The sequence below is a fragment of the Chenopodium album genome, chromosome 24 (assembly GCF_948465745.1).
Source record: "Chenopodium album chromosome 24, dcCheAlbu1.1, whole genome shotgun sequence".
Lineage (NCBI taxonomy): Eukaryota > Viridiplantae > Streptophyta > Magnoliopsida > Caryophyllales > Amaranthaceae > Chenopodium > Chenopodium album.
This window is the reverse complement of record NC_137857.1, coordinates 35,572,504-35,588,236: the sequence shown is the minus strand read 5'-3', so window position 1 is coordinate 35,588,236 and position 15,733 is coordinate 35,572,504. Positions and strand designations below refer to the sequence as shown.

The 15,733-nt window shown below is 30.7% G+C and overlaps 1 protein-coding gene across 1 annotated transcript; it reads left to right on the top strand.

Moving 5' to 3' along the window:
• Nucleotides 1-5,321: 5,321 nt before the first annotated feature.
• Nucleotides 5,322-9,752, top strand: LOC145611844 (uncharacterized). The gene is made up of 8 exons (XM_081667223.1): nucleotides 5,322-5,878; nucleotides 6,014-6,641; nucleotides 6,876-6,986; nucleotides 7,116-7,181; nucleotides 7,347-7,412; nucleotides 7,524-7,571; nucleotides 8,869-9,041; nucleotides 9,271-9,752. Exons 1-7 carry the CDS (start codon nucleotides 5,571-5,573, stop codon nucleotides 9,022-9,024), a joined length of 1,383 nt encoding a protein of 460 aa, XP_081523349.1. The 5' UTR covers nucleotides 5,322-5,570; the 3' UTR covers nucleotides 9,025-9,041; nucleotides 9,271-9,752.
• The last annotated feature ends 5,981 nt before the right edge of the window (nucleotides 9,753-15,733 follow it).

Sequence of the window (15,733 nt, the reverse complement as noted above, 5' to 3'; positions counted from 1 at the left end):
TGCACGCGTGCATGACACATGGGTCCCATTTTTTGACTCTTATTCCGGCCATAAGCATTGCTTCACGTAACTAATCTCCACCGCCGCACCACACCGTGTTTGTTTAGCCGCGAGTTTATGTCAAACGTAATTAGACCTGACAAAAGTGACTCATACACGATTACTCAACTTTTTTGAATGAAACCTTGAAGTCTTTTTGCAGACAATCAATATGTCTAGTATATAATGTTAATTATTGTATCAATATGCCGTATTGAAAACCACCTTAATTTAACCGAATAGAAACCAAAATAGGACCAAACATGACCCTACCCGAATAATCTAATTGTCACATGCATCAGCGATCCATTTACTCCGTGCAACATACTATACTCTCTCTCTCTCTCTTTCGATTTTTAGGAGAGTTGAGTGCATGCATTTAAGAAAATATAACAAAGATGATGGAAATATGGGTATATGTATGTAATAAGAGGTTTGTAATGTGTAGATATTGAAAACAAATTATTACTTTCATGGCTACTTATTGTGAATTGATTAATGTTATGATCTAGTAGAGAGAAAATATAATCTTTGCATTAATTCTAAATAGAGAGAAAATATAATCAATTTAATGTGAATTGATTTATATTAATTATGATGAAACATGTAACCTTAGCTGTTTGTGTAGTCAAAACCTTCTTTGATACGCCGTATAAATTTTCATTTATCCTATATATGGAATATATCCCATTGAGTGATTGCTTGAAGATTTATTGGACAAGGATTACAAGTTTATGTGACCATTATTTCATCATTATTATTAGAATTGAATTTGATTATTGATTGCCTAGGGGGCCTTGATCAATTTTCCAACCCCAATAACGGGTTGAGAGATTTGAATTCTCTAGGTCAAACTTGGAAAAAATCAATTGAAAAGGAAAGAACCAATATTAATTTTAATTTTATTTATTGTGTGAGGAAGAAATAAAAAATCAAGATTGGTCTTTGCATTTCTTTATTTTCTCATTACAAATGAAATACAAATCACGGATCAACTAAATCTTGTTGAAAACTCCATGCATGCATAAAGATCAACCCAAATAATCGGATCAATTTAATATGCACATAATGCGTAGTACATATAATTTTTATAAAGCATGTTCAACATTCATAGTATCATTGTATCTATTGATTTGAAAAATTACAACATATATATGTGTGTGTACAAAAACACTAGCATCAAGTATTCAATGTACAAATTTATTTTAATTTTATTTTATTTTATTTTATTTTAGAAATATACAATAAGAGCAACTTCAATGGCAAGCTAATTTGACAATTAGCTAGTCATGACACATAAGCTTTTAAGCTAATTATTATTTTAGCTACTTTTTGCTCCAATAGCTAGCTATTAGCTTAGTAGTAGTTGTTGGATAGAAAATACATAGAAAGAGCTTAATTGGTGCAATGAGCATTTTCATTTTGGCAAGTTTAATTCCCAAGCAAATTAGCTTGGCAAAGCTAATTTGCTTAGCCAAGCTAATTGAGTTTTCTAGCTCCAATGGTCAAGCTAATAGCTAGGGAATTATTGTAATTGCAAGCAAGTCCCTAGCTACAACCATTGGAGTTGCTCTAATTAGCTTAGCTTAGCAAACTCCATACTTTTGATAGTGAACTTAAACACAAATTTAACTAAGAACCAACTCCTTTAATTTAGTCAATGTAAAGTATAATTATTGGAGTTGGTTTTGGACTTTGGATGTTGACTTCTCTCAAAAACCTAATTATTAAAGTCTATGACTTCCTATTTGTCAAAAATTAAACCAATTTGTTTGTACATCTCAACATCCCCAAATCATTTTTTTTCTCATCCCTAATCTTAGATCATCAAATTGTACATAAATTACCTATTTAAAGTTCAGCCATAAAGCCATAAAATTTAGGGATAAACAATAAAAAAATGCTCAAATTAAGTAATTTAAGATAGAGGGATGAGGGAGCCTCCTTTTCTATCTTCTGTCTCCAAAACCTAGTCTCTATTGTCAATTTTCAAGGGGCTTCCATCGGATTTCATCGGTGGAAAGCCCCAATCTTTATTTTCTTTTAAGCTTTTTGTTTTAGGTTACAATAATGTCTCCCTCGAAAGAAAGGGTTTATCTCCTTCGAAAGACAAGATATTTCGTACTCCTTCGAAAGACAAGGTTTTATTTGTGCTTAATTTGGTCTCCGGTTATGCGGGGCTACTATTGATTATGGCTCGGATTCGGGTTATGGAATCAGCACAAGAATTTACTTTCTTACAAAATTGTGAAGCGATGACGGATCCACTCAAAAAGTTGTATGAGACAACGAATCAAGAATATGCCGAATTGTTATATTTATGTATTTGGATTCTTAGCCCTTCCCCGATTAATTCTTGTTTGATTTTGTTAAATTCGTTTTCATTATTGTTCATTGTCAATTGTAGCTGCCGTATGGCTTATATTAATGAAATTTAGAGTCCTTTAGGACTTCTTTCAAAAAAAAAAAAAGATAGAGGGATGAGGGAGTACCTAATAGGTATACAACTCCTTGTTGAGTAATTATTTACTACTAGTTTTGATGAATGAAACTATTTTACAATTCAAATTGTGTTATGTACTATGTTAAATATATATATATATATATATATATATATATATATATATATATATATATATATATATATATATATATATATATATATATATATATATATATATATATATATATATATATATATATTTTGTAGACATAGTACAATTGCTTGTTGACAAATTAATTTTACTATGTATAATAAATAATAACATGGTGACTAACCATATTAACTAGCCTAAATTTAACGCGTAAGACTATTATTCCGTTGTCAAAATCCTATGAAGGAGGATCAAATCATGGGAAGAGCCTAACTCTTTAATGTTTTCGAATATTATTTGGTTTGATTTGATTCAACATCCCAAAAGTCAATCAATAAATAATAGAATTTCTTTAATTTAGCATCCAAACCACATATTCTTAAGATTAATCACATGAAGCATATATCACATAAAATACATTATTATATTTCAACTATTGTTCATCAACATGCATTGCCAAAAACAAAGAAAAAAAATTGTAACATAGTCCTAAATTAATCATTGCTTTTGTAAATGGTTTTGTGGACCCAAATAAAATAAAATACTGTAAAATAGAAATGTCTAAATTTTCAAAATTTAACAAAATAATACAAAGACAAATTGACGATTATGATGACGCCGTTTAGATTGACTAATTTGGTCATTTTCTGAGGAAAATTGGATAATTAATTATATTAATTATATGGTCAACTGCACCATTTCTAAGGGATTAGTGATAGTAAGTACTGTTTATAATCCAAAGTTTAAGCTAAAAAGTTATAGAAAATTGGGTAGTAAAATTTAAATGTTGTCTTTTATTGGCTACAATAGCCCGTGTATTGGCCTAATTTTTGTCCTGGAATATCATAATCTACTTAGACTTATACTACCAAATGGACTTAATTAGTTAGTTAAGAAACAGTAATAAATAACTGCAATTGGGTGGAATATTTGCAAGTTGTTGGTCATATGATTTCTTAGAGGTGTCACTGTATACAAACGATTTTATTAGGGTGTCTCGATTCACCCTAACTCTTGCTCAAGACTCAAAATGTTTATGCTCGGCTCGGCTCATTATCATCCTTAATAGAGTTGTCAATGAGTTGGCTCTAACTAGAGTCTGACATGTTAGTATTGATAATAATAGAACAATTAATTAAGTACAAGTTAAAGCTGTATAAGAAAAAACGTTTGACCACATACAAGTCATCTATCATAAATCCAATTTGTAATAGGTAAAGAGGTGAAGTAGTACGTCCTCCAAATTTATATTTATGTTAAACATCCTCCTTCCTTTCCTTTTACATGAGACAAAGCTAAGGTTCTTAATCTAAGCTACATGTGAGTACTACATACTTAACACCCTAATTCTAAATTCGTAAACACAAAATTCAAATTAATTTAGATTTCATCTTGGACATAAAAAGCATTGGGCACGAAAGAAGCACAACAGAACAGGAGCACAGGTAAAATTGGGCATGGTACATAACGTAGAGACCCACATATTGTGTTGTAGTGACTCATGCTCGAGTGAGCTGCGTGAAAACTGGCCAAGAAAAAATTGTCACGAACTCATGACGGATTTGTACGTACAATCTTTCATAAATGAAGCTCATACAAAATCCAATGCCCAACTCTAGACACGCATTAGACAGTGTGTGACACATTATATAGTGGGTGTTAGGTTGTGAATTGAGTTGGATCTATAAAGTACCACAAGACACGACAAGACACAACATACGAGAATAAGTGAATTTTATTTCAATCACACAAACATGGCATAACACGATAGTTTGTAGGGGATTAATTCTTCAAGTACGAAGTACAAGTAAATAATTAGGGTGACACGTAGGGAGTTAAGGGGTGATATTGCTAGGTTCTTATGAACCTATCGTTTCCCTTTGCCTCCCTAAAAAGACGAGGATTTATTTTTATATATTTTTATAAAATGTCAAAAGGAGTACTCGTATAAAATTATACTCCTAAAACGGGGAAACAAAAGGTCCCATCTCACCTAATTTTGGAGGTTAAGCCAGCTTAAATTTCCTTTATGTTTAAAGATCAAATTAAAGTGTCTCCATAATCCAAGCTAGCTGTATGTTCAGGCCCCTGATGATAAACCTAACCTTAATTCTTTGCATTAAACCCCTCAAAAGCAGGTTTATCTAATCCTAATCATCAAAACATAATACATTAAACAACATTAGATATAAGCCATTATAAAAATAATGTGGATAAACACCATGAAACAACAATGACTATAATAGATTAGGATGTGAGTTTTAATACATGACATTTGTGCGGTGTACGGTTAATCTTTTAATCACCCAACACTTAAGGGGTCTTGCTCGTTAACATAAATTGACTTGACATATAGGCGAGGTTTCAATCTAATAGAACATTTTTAAATTTTAAGCCTAGTTGATGATGTAATACCTTCTAAGATAAATGATACGAAATACATTAAAAAATAATAAGTTTATGATATAAGGAGAAAAGTTGTGGTCAATATAAGTCAGAATAGTGAGGTGGCAATTTATACAACACATCAAACAATATTCACGAATAATTTTTTGAAGGGTATTATTTTAATGATATTGAATCATATCACATTATAATATGCCCCCTCCCTTTGAAAACAAGGTACCCATCAATGAGATAATATTAAATAATTAAAGAACCAAAATTAAAAAATTAATTTCCACTCAAAAAGTAAAGATAGATTAGATTAGATTATTTTTGTATTAGATGAAATTCCCTTTGCTTTGTCTAATCACCCCTTTCCCAAATGTCAACCATATTCCGGTATATAAGTACCATATTCCCTAGTGTACCAAAATGGTCCAATATTTTCTACACTTCTCTATTTTTATTAAGTGTCTAAAAACCCACAATAAAAAAACTTGTACATCATACCAAGTGAAATATTAAGAGAAACACTAGTTGAAGTTGTATAACATGGGAGAAGAGTTCCAAGGCGGTGTTTGTGGCGGCACGTGGTGGAATCCGCCACATAATTTATTCTCTAGTGGATTATCATCACCGTGCTCGGTTGCTCAGCTTGGTGGCGGCGGCTTTGACGTGGGCAGCTTTGGGTGGCCTAATGAATTAGTTGTAAAGGGCAACAATAATAAGTCTAGTAACAATAATTCGGTTTTTGACAACTTAATATTTCCTGATCAAATTGATTCTTCCCTTGATATTTTAGGCTTTGGCCTTTCACCCACTTCTTCAACTACTGACTGGAATAATCATCAAAATTTGCTGTAAGTAATATTGTTCTTATTTAATTTATTTTTTGGTCTATATTTATATTATGTGGTACGTATTACGTGCTTATTTTATGTACCAAATCGCGATATAATTTAATTCGCTAATAATTTTTGTTAATTTGTTTGCAGTTGTAACAATGGAAGCAATGAGGCAAACTTTGATTCAATGTTACAAGATAATATGAATAGTTCAAGATTATGTAATTCCTATGAAATGGGAGTAAATTCACCAAATATTATGAATTCAACCAACTTTTCTAACAACACCCAAGATGCATCACCACCCTTGGCTTTGACAGCATCTAGCAACAGCTCCGGTGACTCGAGTACAATCACCTGCGACGGCAGCCTCGCTACGAGCTTTCCGATGAACTCTTCAGCTTCATACTTGATCCAATCTTTGTTTGATGATTCTGACGAATCTCATCATCATAATCAGTTTATCAACTCATCAAATAATTATGGTTCTTTGGATTCAAGTAATGAAATTATGTCATCTAATTCTTGGGTTAAAACTAGTCCTAACAACACTCCTACTCTTCCTTCTCCTCAAATACCTTTACTACAAAGTAACAAGATTGATGGAGGGATGAACGCGTCGTTGATCAATGATCAAGGACAAGTGTTTAGTGGTCAATATTCCCCTACAACTCTTAGTAGCATTCGAGCTAGCTTGTTGAACTCCTTACAATCACGAGCTCGAGGCCCTTCTTCTTTCAACCACAAATCACACTCTTCTAATTCCCTTGCTAACAAGGTAATTTACTCGTCTATTATAGTTGATATACACACTTACATACATATATACATACATACGATACAGTCTTGAGAGAAGGCGTCCCTTGATATGCTTTATCCTTACATATTTTCAAAACTAAATAATAATATATAATTTTGTGGTCTATGTGTTATTGTGCTATTTATGTGATACTAGGGTTTATATTTGTAAGTTCTTGAGCTTAGCGTTTATTTTGGTATAAATTTGTTTTAGGGTAATAGTGAGGAACATCGTCGTGAGTCTAAGAACAACACTAGTAACCACGATCAACCACAAGCTAAGAGGCCGCGAATTGAGACTCCATCTCCCTTGCCAACATTTAAGGTACATACATGTACTACGTATATTAATTAATACAATTTTCCATTGAATTACTTCTTTATTTTTTAATTTTCATAAACATAATAGTTTATAAATTATAAGGTACTTAAATTCTTATTGTTTGATCGACAGGTTCGTAAGGAGAAGCTAGGGGATCGGATAACTGCTCTCCAACAACTAGTTTCGCCTTTTGGGAAGGTATACTAGCTTTATATAGCATGATTATGATTTTACTAGCTTTTTTTTTTTTTTTTTGGTAGAAAAAATTCTTTATTCTTATAATTCTTATGTATGATTCCACAGTAAGTTATTAAAAAAATTCATTAATTCTAATTATATGAAATTATGATCCTTGTTTTGTAGACTGATACTGCATCGGTTCTACACGAAGCAATCGAATACATCAAGTTTCTCCATGATCAAGTTAACGTAAGTTCTTTATATAATTATTTCCTAATAAATAGACTAAGTAAATTATGTATAGTTTATTAATATAGTGATTCTTAGTTAATTAATGTATAACTTTTCTTTGATTTTCAGGTTTTAAGCACTCCATATTTGAAAAATGGAACTGCAATGCAACAAAAGGTAACAAACAAAACCTAGTTGTTTGTTTGTGTTTAATTTAACGTAAAAATATTGTTAAGTTTCGGTATATTAATAATATTGTTAAGTTAATTACATAAAGATCTACGAGTACATAGATTATAAATTGATTATTGAAGGAAAATTGGCTAGATCAAGATAGAGTAGGAGGGCGGAACTTATATGTTTGTGCAAAAAATGACAAGAATTTGCCTAATAATGGTTTATCATTAAACATGGTATTATCATATTAATAGCCTAGCTATATATAATAATCCAATTAGAATAGATCAAAGTAGGGTTCAACTAGTTTAGTTGAAAATAATACATGGAGTACTCAAGGTTGCAAATATACGGAATATTATGTATTTATCATATGTCTTTTAGCATTGGCATGATCCTGAAAAAAATAATATTGTTCCCGTAAAATAATAATTAAGATTATTGGTTTTAAAATCCATTTAATTAATTATCTACTGTACTTTTGTATATCTTCATCATAGCTTGAAAATAGGGAAAAAAAAAAAAAAAAGATTGTTCATGCATTAAGATTATAAAAAAAAAAAAAAAAAAAAAAGGCTTTAATTTAGTTTGGATTAGTCAATAAGACTCCATAATGTAAACTAATGATCATGTTTTAAGTTACCATGAGGGTTATAATTTGAACTGAGAATAAAATGTTAAGGTCTATATCCGAATCATGTCATCTATTCACCCCACTTTTTTTCTTAATTAATAGCGTATGTCACTTAAAATATCAATATACCATTATTTTTCTTGTAAAAAGCAAAATTCAAGGTATTAATTATAATATAACCCGCCAATGCAATATGTAAAACTTCGTTGATTTTGTGTGCATGACCTTTTTGCTTGTGTTGGCTGTTTAAAGATAAAATGAGTAAGTTTTGTACCATAATTTATTTTAAATTACTAGCAAACTTTTCAAATTTTAATTGATAACATGAGAAAATTGCACGTTATTTTTTTTTTTTTCTTTTTAATAGTTTGTAAGGTAAACTTGCTTATTGAAGTGAATAAAGGGTAAAAATCATCATTAAAATGGACCCATGAAACTTCATTCATAAATAAAGTTTTTTTTTTTTTTTTTTTTTTTTTTTTTTTTTTTTTTTTTTTTGACAACATTCATAAATAAAGTTGAAGAATGCTAATTCTAGTGACTTGAAATCCTAATTTTGGACCGATATCAATCAACTTTTCATTTACATTATATCATGATTGTAGTATGAGAATGATAAAGTTCATTGGAATTTATGGATTGATTGTTGTGTTAATCTTGCAGGAGAGTGACAAATTGAAGGATAATGAAGATTCAAATCAAGATTTAAGAAGTAGAGGCTTATGTCTTGTACCTATTTCAAGCACCTACCCAGTTGCCCAAGAGACCCCAGTTGATTTTTGGACACCTACATTCGGAGGAACAACGACATTCATGTAGCTTATGATACACTACAGGTGATGATGAAGTTCGATACCCTTTTCAACCACAATTGTCCAAAACCAAATATTATTAACAACAAAACGCCGAGATTTTCTATTTTACTACCTCCGTCTAGAATCAGTTGTTACAAAAATTGTTCAAATTATACTAGTAGCATCATAATTAATTCTAGACGGAGGGAGTATAATATAAACTCGAACCAAAAAAAGGACCATCATATATTTATATGGTATGGTATTGCAGCTGCCACACATTGCTTTAGGTTGAACAATTCTTGGATCAAAGTATGTGGTAAAGTGGGGAAAAAAAACAAAAGGAAAAAAAAGGGGGAAAAAAAAAAGGAAGGGACCCTTCCAAAAGATATGACAGACAAATGTTTGGTCCACTATTACAGGAATAATGATGTAGTAGGGCACAACAAAATAGTTAGGGATAATTGTGGTTTTTCCTTTTTTTTTTTTATTTTTTTTTTTTAATTTTTTTTATTTATAATTTTAGTTTTACGTTTAATTAATTAAGTATTTGTTGTAATAATAGAAGGGTTAGGAGCAGGAACAAGTGCTAAATTTAGCTGGAACTTTTTTAGATAGATTAGAGTTATTAGGGTAAAAAGATTATTGTACTTTGTTAATTAGAGATTAGGCTAAATTTAGCATGTAATGTTCCTGCTTCTTGCTATATATATTCATGTATGTGAATGGAATATTTTTCAGTACTTGTATCAACCACTGCACTCTGCATCCCCTATTTTTTATTGCAAAATTGGGAAAAAAAAAATTCAAGTTAATATATTTGGATTGTTTTGTTAAAAGTTTTTAAAGTTTAATGATTGTTTGTTGGATCACTTCCACGACTAGATTTTCAAATAAATTAAACTATGAATTTAGTTGTCATATAATCAAATCATTTAATACAATATTAACATTACAATCGATGGCAAAACAAACTTAATAATTACCAAATGCGCGTTTGTTTAATATTACCATTGAGAAGATGACAATCTTCTCCAAGTACACTACAAGAGTTAAAATATTGTAATATTGTTATACAAAATATCTGCTATAGTAACAAACTTGTGTCATAAGTATATATATTAATCAATTAATGATCCCTAAATTCAAATTCTTCGAATTTAATTTTAAGCAGATGTGTTTGGAGTGTTATTGGTGATGTCATACTTATATGGATTCTATGTTCATTCTTGGTATTAGGGGAATTATTTAAAATAAAATGATAAGCTACTAAGATCGAGCTAATTTTAAATTCATTACTCAGAATTTCAAGTGTCAGCAGCAAACTATACCTAAATAAATTAATGTTTAATTACTAATAAGAATCGGAGTGCTTGCATGTGAATTATACAAGTCTTCAATTTAATTTGTTATATATATTTTGTATACTTCTTCGTTAAAAATTAGTTAAATCACGTTTGAATAAGATCGATATGATTTATATTTTCTCCGTTTAATTTCAGTTTTAAATCACGTCTTATTTAAGACGATGGACATGATTTTACTAAATACAAGTAATATTCATGCTTTATAGTAGTAGTTGTGTTTAGGACTAATAATAAGCAGCCTACCCAACTTGCAAGCTACTCGAATTAGGCTTTATCTAAACTTGGCTCGATGATATATATCTTAACCACTTGTTCTTCATATATATATCAACATGCATGCTCCACCTATAAATTAAATGGAAACAATGAGTTCTCATCAAGAGTCTTAGCATCACAAAAAATAGTAATGGTAAGTATTTAATAATTAGCATCTTGAACCACATAACAGCCCAACAAAAAGCTTTTAATTTGTCATGTAGTAACAAGGCATGGAATAATGGATTGAAGTAACACACTTCTTATTACTAGCTTTGTTACCTTAAATTAAATAAATAATCTGTTTGGAAAAGGGTATTTAGCAGGCCACCTCATGCTATATTTAACTAATTAATCACAAAAATTATATTGTTCCCATACATTTATACTATTATTAGTGTAAATGGAATTATTATAAAACGACTCATCTAGATTAGAAGTGATAAAGTATAAAACATATTCTTGGGCCTCAACCATCAGCTTAAGCTTTTGGTTGAGTTGATCCTCTAACATGGTATTGGAATATTAAGCGCGGGGTATTAAGAGGGCCCATGTTGCATCCACACTTCTAGCCCAAACAGGCTCTCATATGAGGGGGCGTAATAGAGTTTAAAACATATTCTTAGGCTTCAACCATTAAAGGCACACTTAATTAAGATTTTGAAGGGTAATGCGATAAGGGTTAATGGGTCAACTTTATTGGTCTAGGCAAGACAATTTCAAAGAGATTAAAGACCTTATGTGCCAGAGGCGCATAATTATTATCTTTTTAACAATTTTTTGTAAGGTATGTTCAAGATGCGCTTAATCACAATACTCTTGTTTTTTTTTTATTTTTTTTTTTATTTTTTTTTTTTTTAAGGAAAACCACAATACCCTTATTTTTTAGTTTTTTTGAAGAACCGCAAGGATGAGTTAAATACTCCAATGGGAGCACAATATAATTGAGCAAATATAATAATTTGCAATATGGTACACAACATTGCACTTGTTGCTTTTTTCGTCCTTATGTATGTGCATGCAATTAAAGCCACTTTCCTCTCACCTAGTTAATGAACAATTTCAATGAGTAATTTGGCAAACAAAGTAATAAACATTATATTACTAATTAAAGAAGGCTTGATTTAGAAGAAAACAACTAAAATGACATGAATAAAAGCAATTCTTTAACAGTTGAAAAGCAATCATATTATTGACTAGTATATTCTCTTTGGCTAGCTCATGCATACTTTATGTTTTTTCATATCTCTATAATCAATCAAAGCTTCCATCCTTTCAAATTGATGCATTGCTAGACATAAAAAGACGACATTTCTTTACCAAATTCGTTAATAAAGAATAAGGATAGGTACCTCTTATATAGCCCTTGAGTGCCCCCAAATCAAAGTCAATTCAATTCCTATTTTTTTAATTATTACTAGGGTTAACAAAATATAAAGCATCTAAGGCATCATTGTGATGTTACTAAAGATTGTATAAACTTTAATAATGAAAGAGTAAACCTTTGAATTCCTTTATTAAAAAAAAAAAAAAAAACTTTTTTTGGACCACCTTTTCTTTTTATGGCTTATCAAAGGCAAAATCTTTGTTTCTCTTCAATTAGAAGTTTTTCTTATCTAAAAGGGTATTTTCTTTTTGGAACTTCCATGTAAATTTAATTTCATTTTCCTGTAGTCATCCTTAATAAAGTAACGCCTATGGGTAGGATACGTGTATATGAAGGAAGTATCGTGTTCTCTCGATTACTCGATTAATTACTAGCCTATGATATATTCTCTCTGCTCTATTTTTTTTACCCCATTTGACTTTTCACGACATTTAAGATGCGTGTAAAATTATGAAAATAATATTAACAAAATATGCATTGAGATGATTCCTGCACAACTATATATGTTATCTCTTATACATTAACAGAATATATGGTCAAACATTTTAAGTTTGACCCATACATTGACAATGGAAGGGGGGGGGGATAGTAGGACTATAAGTTAATTAAGAGTTAGCTCTAATTAAGTGAAAATTATCCTAACCTTGGTGTACTATACCTTTACCCCCACAAAATGATTCTAGTCTCAGAAAATTTAAGTAAAATTCTACGTAATAATATATTAATACAAAGTGAAAAAAAGAAAATGTTGTGTTAAATAAGAAACTTTCTTTTCTTTTCATTTGTCTCTAATGCTTTGCCATTTTTAACATTTGGGAATTGGGATGATGCAATACTAATGTATGTATTGCGTCATATGCAACACGCACTACTACAAGAGTACAAAGCTAGAATATAATGCTTACTGATTTGGTAGTTGGTACAATAGCAAGCTACAAAAACATGTAACTATCTTGTACAACAACAAATTACAAAAAGATGTAACACCTGTTGCAAGTCCACACAATCTTCTCAAAAAAATTACAAGACATTTGAGCCAAAATCCACCACATTTACAACACGCTAAAATTGCATGTGGTCCGATGCAAGTTGCTTTTTTTTTTTCTTCTTCGAACTAGTTATAAGGGCATAATTACAAATTACAATAATGGACAAAGATTTCGTATATAAGCTCTCATATAGTATCATCGGGTCAAAATCTCATTCTTACTTACCTCTTTTTTATGTGCAACAATTAACTTTGAAGGAACTTTAGGCATTTTAATTTTGAATAAGTGGGATTTGTTTGTGAAATTAAAATTTTACTCTGTATTGATTAAAGAAAGTAGATAAATAATATATTTAAAGTAAGTAATGTGAGAAAATTGGAAGGAAATAACATAAGCGTAGGAGAGGGTCATAGGCGGAGAAAGATACAAAAAAATGTGTGGAAAATTTTAATTTTAAAATTGTTACACTAAAAAACGCTCATTTATAAAAAAGATTGCATTTTAAAACACAGATAAAGTATATAGAGAATAGGGATACATTTTTTTTTTTATTCTGAGAATGGTAATAGGGATACTTCGTGTAATTGAAAATGAAACTTATTAGAAGTTAGCTTGGTGTACCCTATATAATCCCTTCTACAAGTTCATTAGAGATAGATTGTTGGAAATTGTAAGGAAACTTCTTTGATTACATATTTACATAGTGATTATAATCCAATTGTTAAGGAGAAAATCTACTCTCTCTTAGGACCTAGACAAATGATTTTTCAAACCTATATATATTTTTGAGAAAAAACCTACCTATATACTTTTTAGTTGTTTGTATATATTTATTAATCAAATTTTATGAATGGAAAAGGATAAAGAGAAAATCATCAACATTGTGACTAGAATGATATGTCTATCCATAATTCCTTATTCACCTACTTTTTAGTTATAATACTTCTACCGTTTTTTTTAATTGATACCGTTTGACTTTTACACTAATTACAGACTACATTTTGACTCGCTTTTGTGACTTATATATATAATAAAATATAGTCATGTGAGATTCTGTTTGAATCGTCTATATGTATATTTTATTAATATCCAATTTTTATAATTTTGCAATGTTGATAATTGAAGTTATTAAGCGTTAAAAACATGCGTTGGCAAGTGATAATAGAAAGGTGTCAACAAAAAAAACAGAGAAAATATGAGATTGAGATTTTGTACTTGACATATTTTGTAAAAAAAAAAAAAAACAAAACAAAATTATTACAGTACATTACATTACTCATTATTTTAGTTCATTTGGTTGATTTTATTTGGGAAAGCAAATTTCTCTCTTCTTTTTTTTTTTTTTTTTTTTTAAACCAGTAAATCTCTAGAGTTCGCCTCCCAATTCCAATAAATCTTGAGATCGATTATCATCACATGCTCTTGCGGCTATAAAAACAACTAAAAAAAAAACCTTCTATGTTACAAATAAAAAGAAACAAAGACGTGCGGCTTTTTCAGATGTGGGCCTTGAATTTGACCCAAAAATCAAATCCAAATAAAATTCTTCAAGTATTTATAGTGTGGATCTTCTGTATGGCCCATGGTCCATACAATTTTTTTTTTTTTATTTTGGGTGAAAGAGAGGGGCAAGCTCCAAAGAAAACAAGCCAAAAACACACTAAACAAACCAAACAGAAAACAGAACCAAAAGGCAAAAGATAAACAAAACAAAGAAAATAAAACTAAGCTACACTAAACTCTTCCCAAAAGAACAATCCAATAAAACGGCTTGAAGATCCCGGGAGACCGCTTCAAAAATAACTATCTTCCGATCCGAGTTGACACCAAAGTTAGCTAAGTAGTCAGCCGCACGAGTCACTCTCCAACCTTCACGAGCTAAGATAGCTTTACATAGCCGAATAATATGAATATAAGGGTAAGTAGGAGGACAAGGATCCACCAAAGAACGAACCACAGTTTCTTAATCGATGGACAATTGGACTCTTCTATGTCCACCATTCCAAGGCCACGCATAACACCAAGGAGCTCACTTGCAATACAGTGAACCTAGACCCTGACTCCTTAGCTAGGCTAGCCAGATTCTGCTTGATCATAACCCGATCTAGCAAGTAGTACAAATCTGAGACGAAGAGAGTACTATTATGTTTTCATCCTTCTGACTAATATCTAGGTCTCCCAAACAACTTCCACCCTTTTTCTGATGCTGCTGCTTTGGGAAACTTCACTAGTGATTAGTAACTAAGATAGATGTTACAGCTTACATCTTTAGTTCTTGAAGTAAAAAAAATCAGAATCTAAGGAATTTTTATGTGACTTTTGATTCGTTTGTTTACTCTCTTATATTCATAAATAGGTGATCAAATATATTGTCCTTTTAAGGGAACTATCCAAATTCACCCCTGTTAGGCTGCCTAATGGTTAAGGATATTGGGAGTCAAAAATTATGCAGACATCTTTCAAGAGGGTACAATGGGATACAGATTAACCTAAATGTAGCTAAACTAGTTGAAAGTCGAACGACTAGTTTTCAATACAAGCTGTACATTTTAACAAGCCCAAACTAATGAGAGGTAATATTATGCTCAAGCGATGGTTATGAGAAGTACAGTTGAGACAATCATCGATCTCCTCAAACCCGTGTATGGCTTGTGTTCTTGTTTTAAGGAGACTTTAACTACGGAGTTAGGTTTCTCATCAGACCTCCGAGGTCATTATACATCAGACCTGATGTGA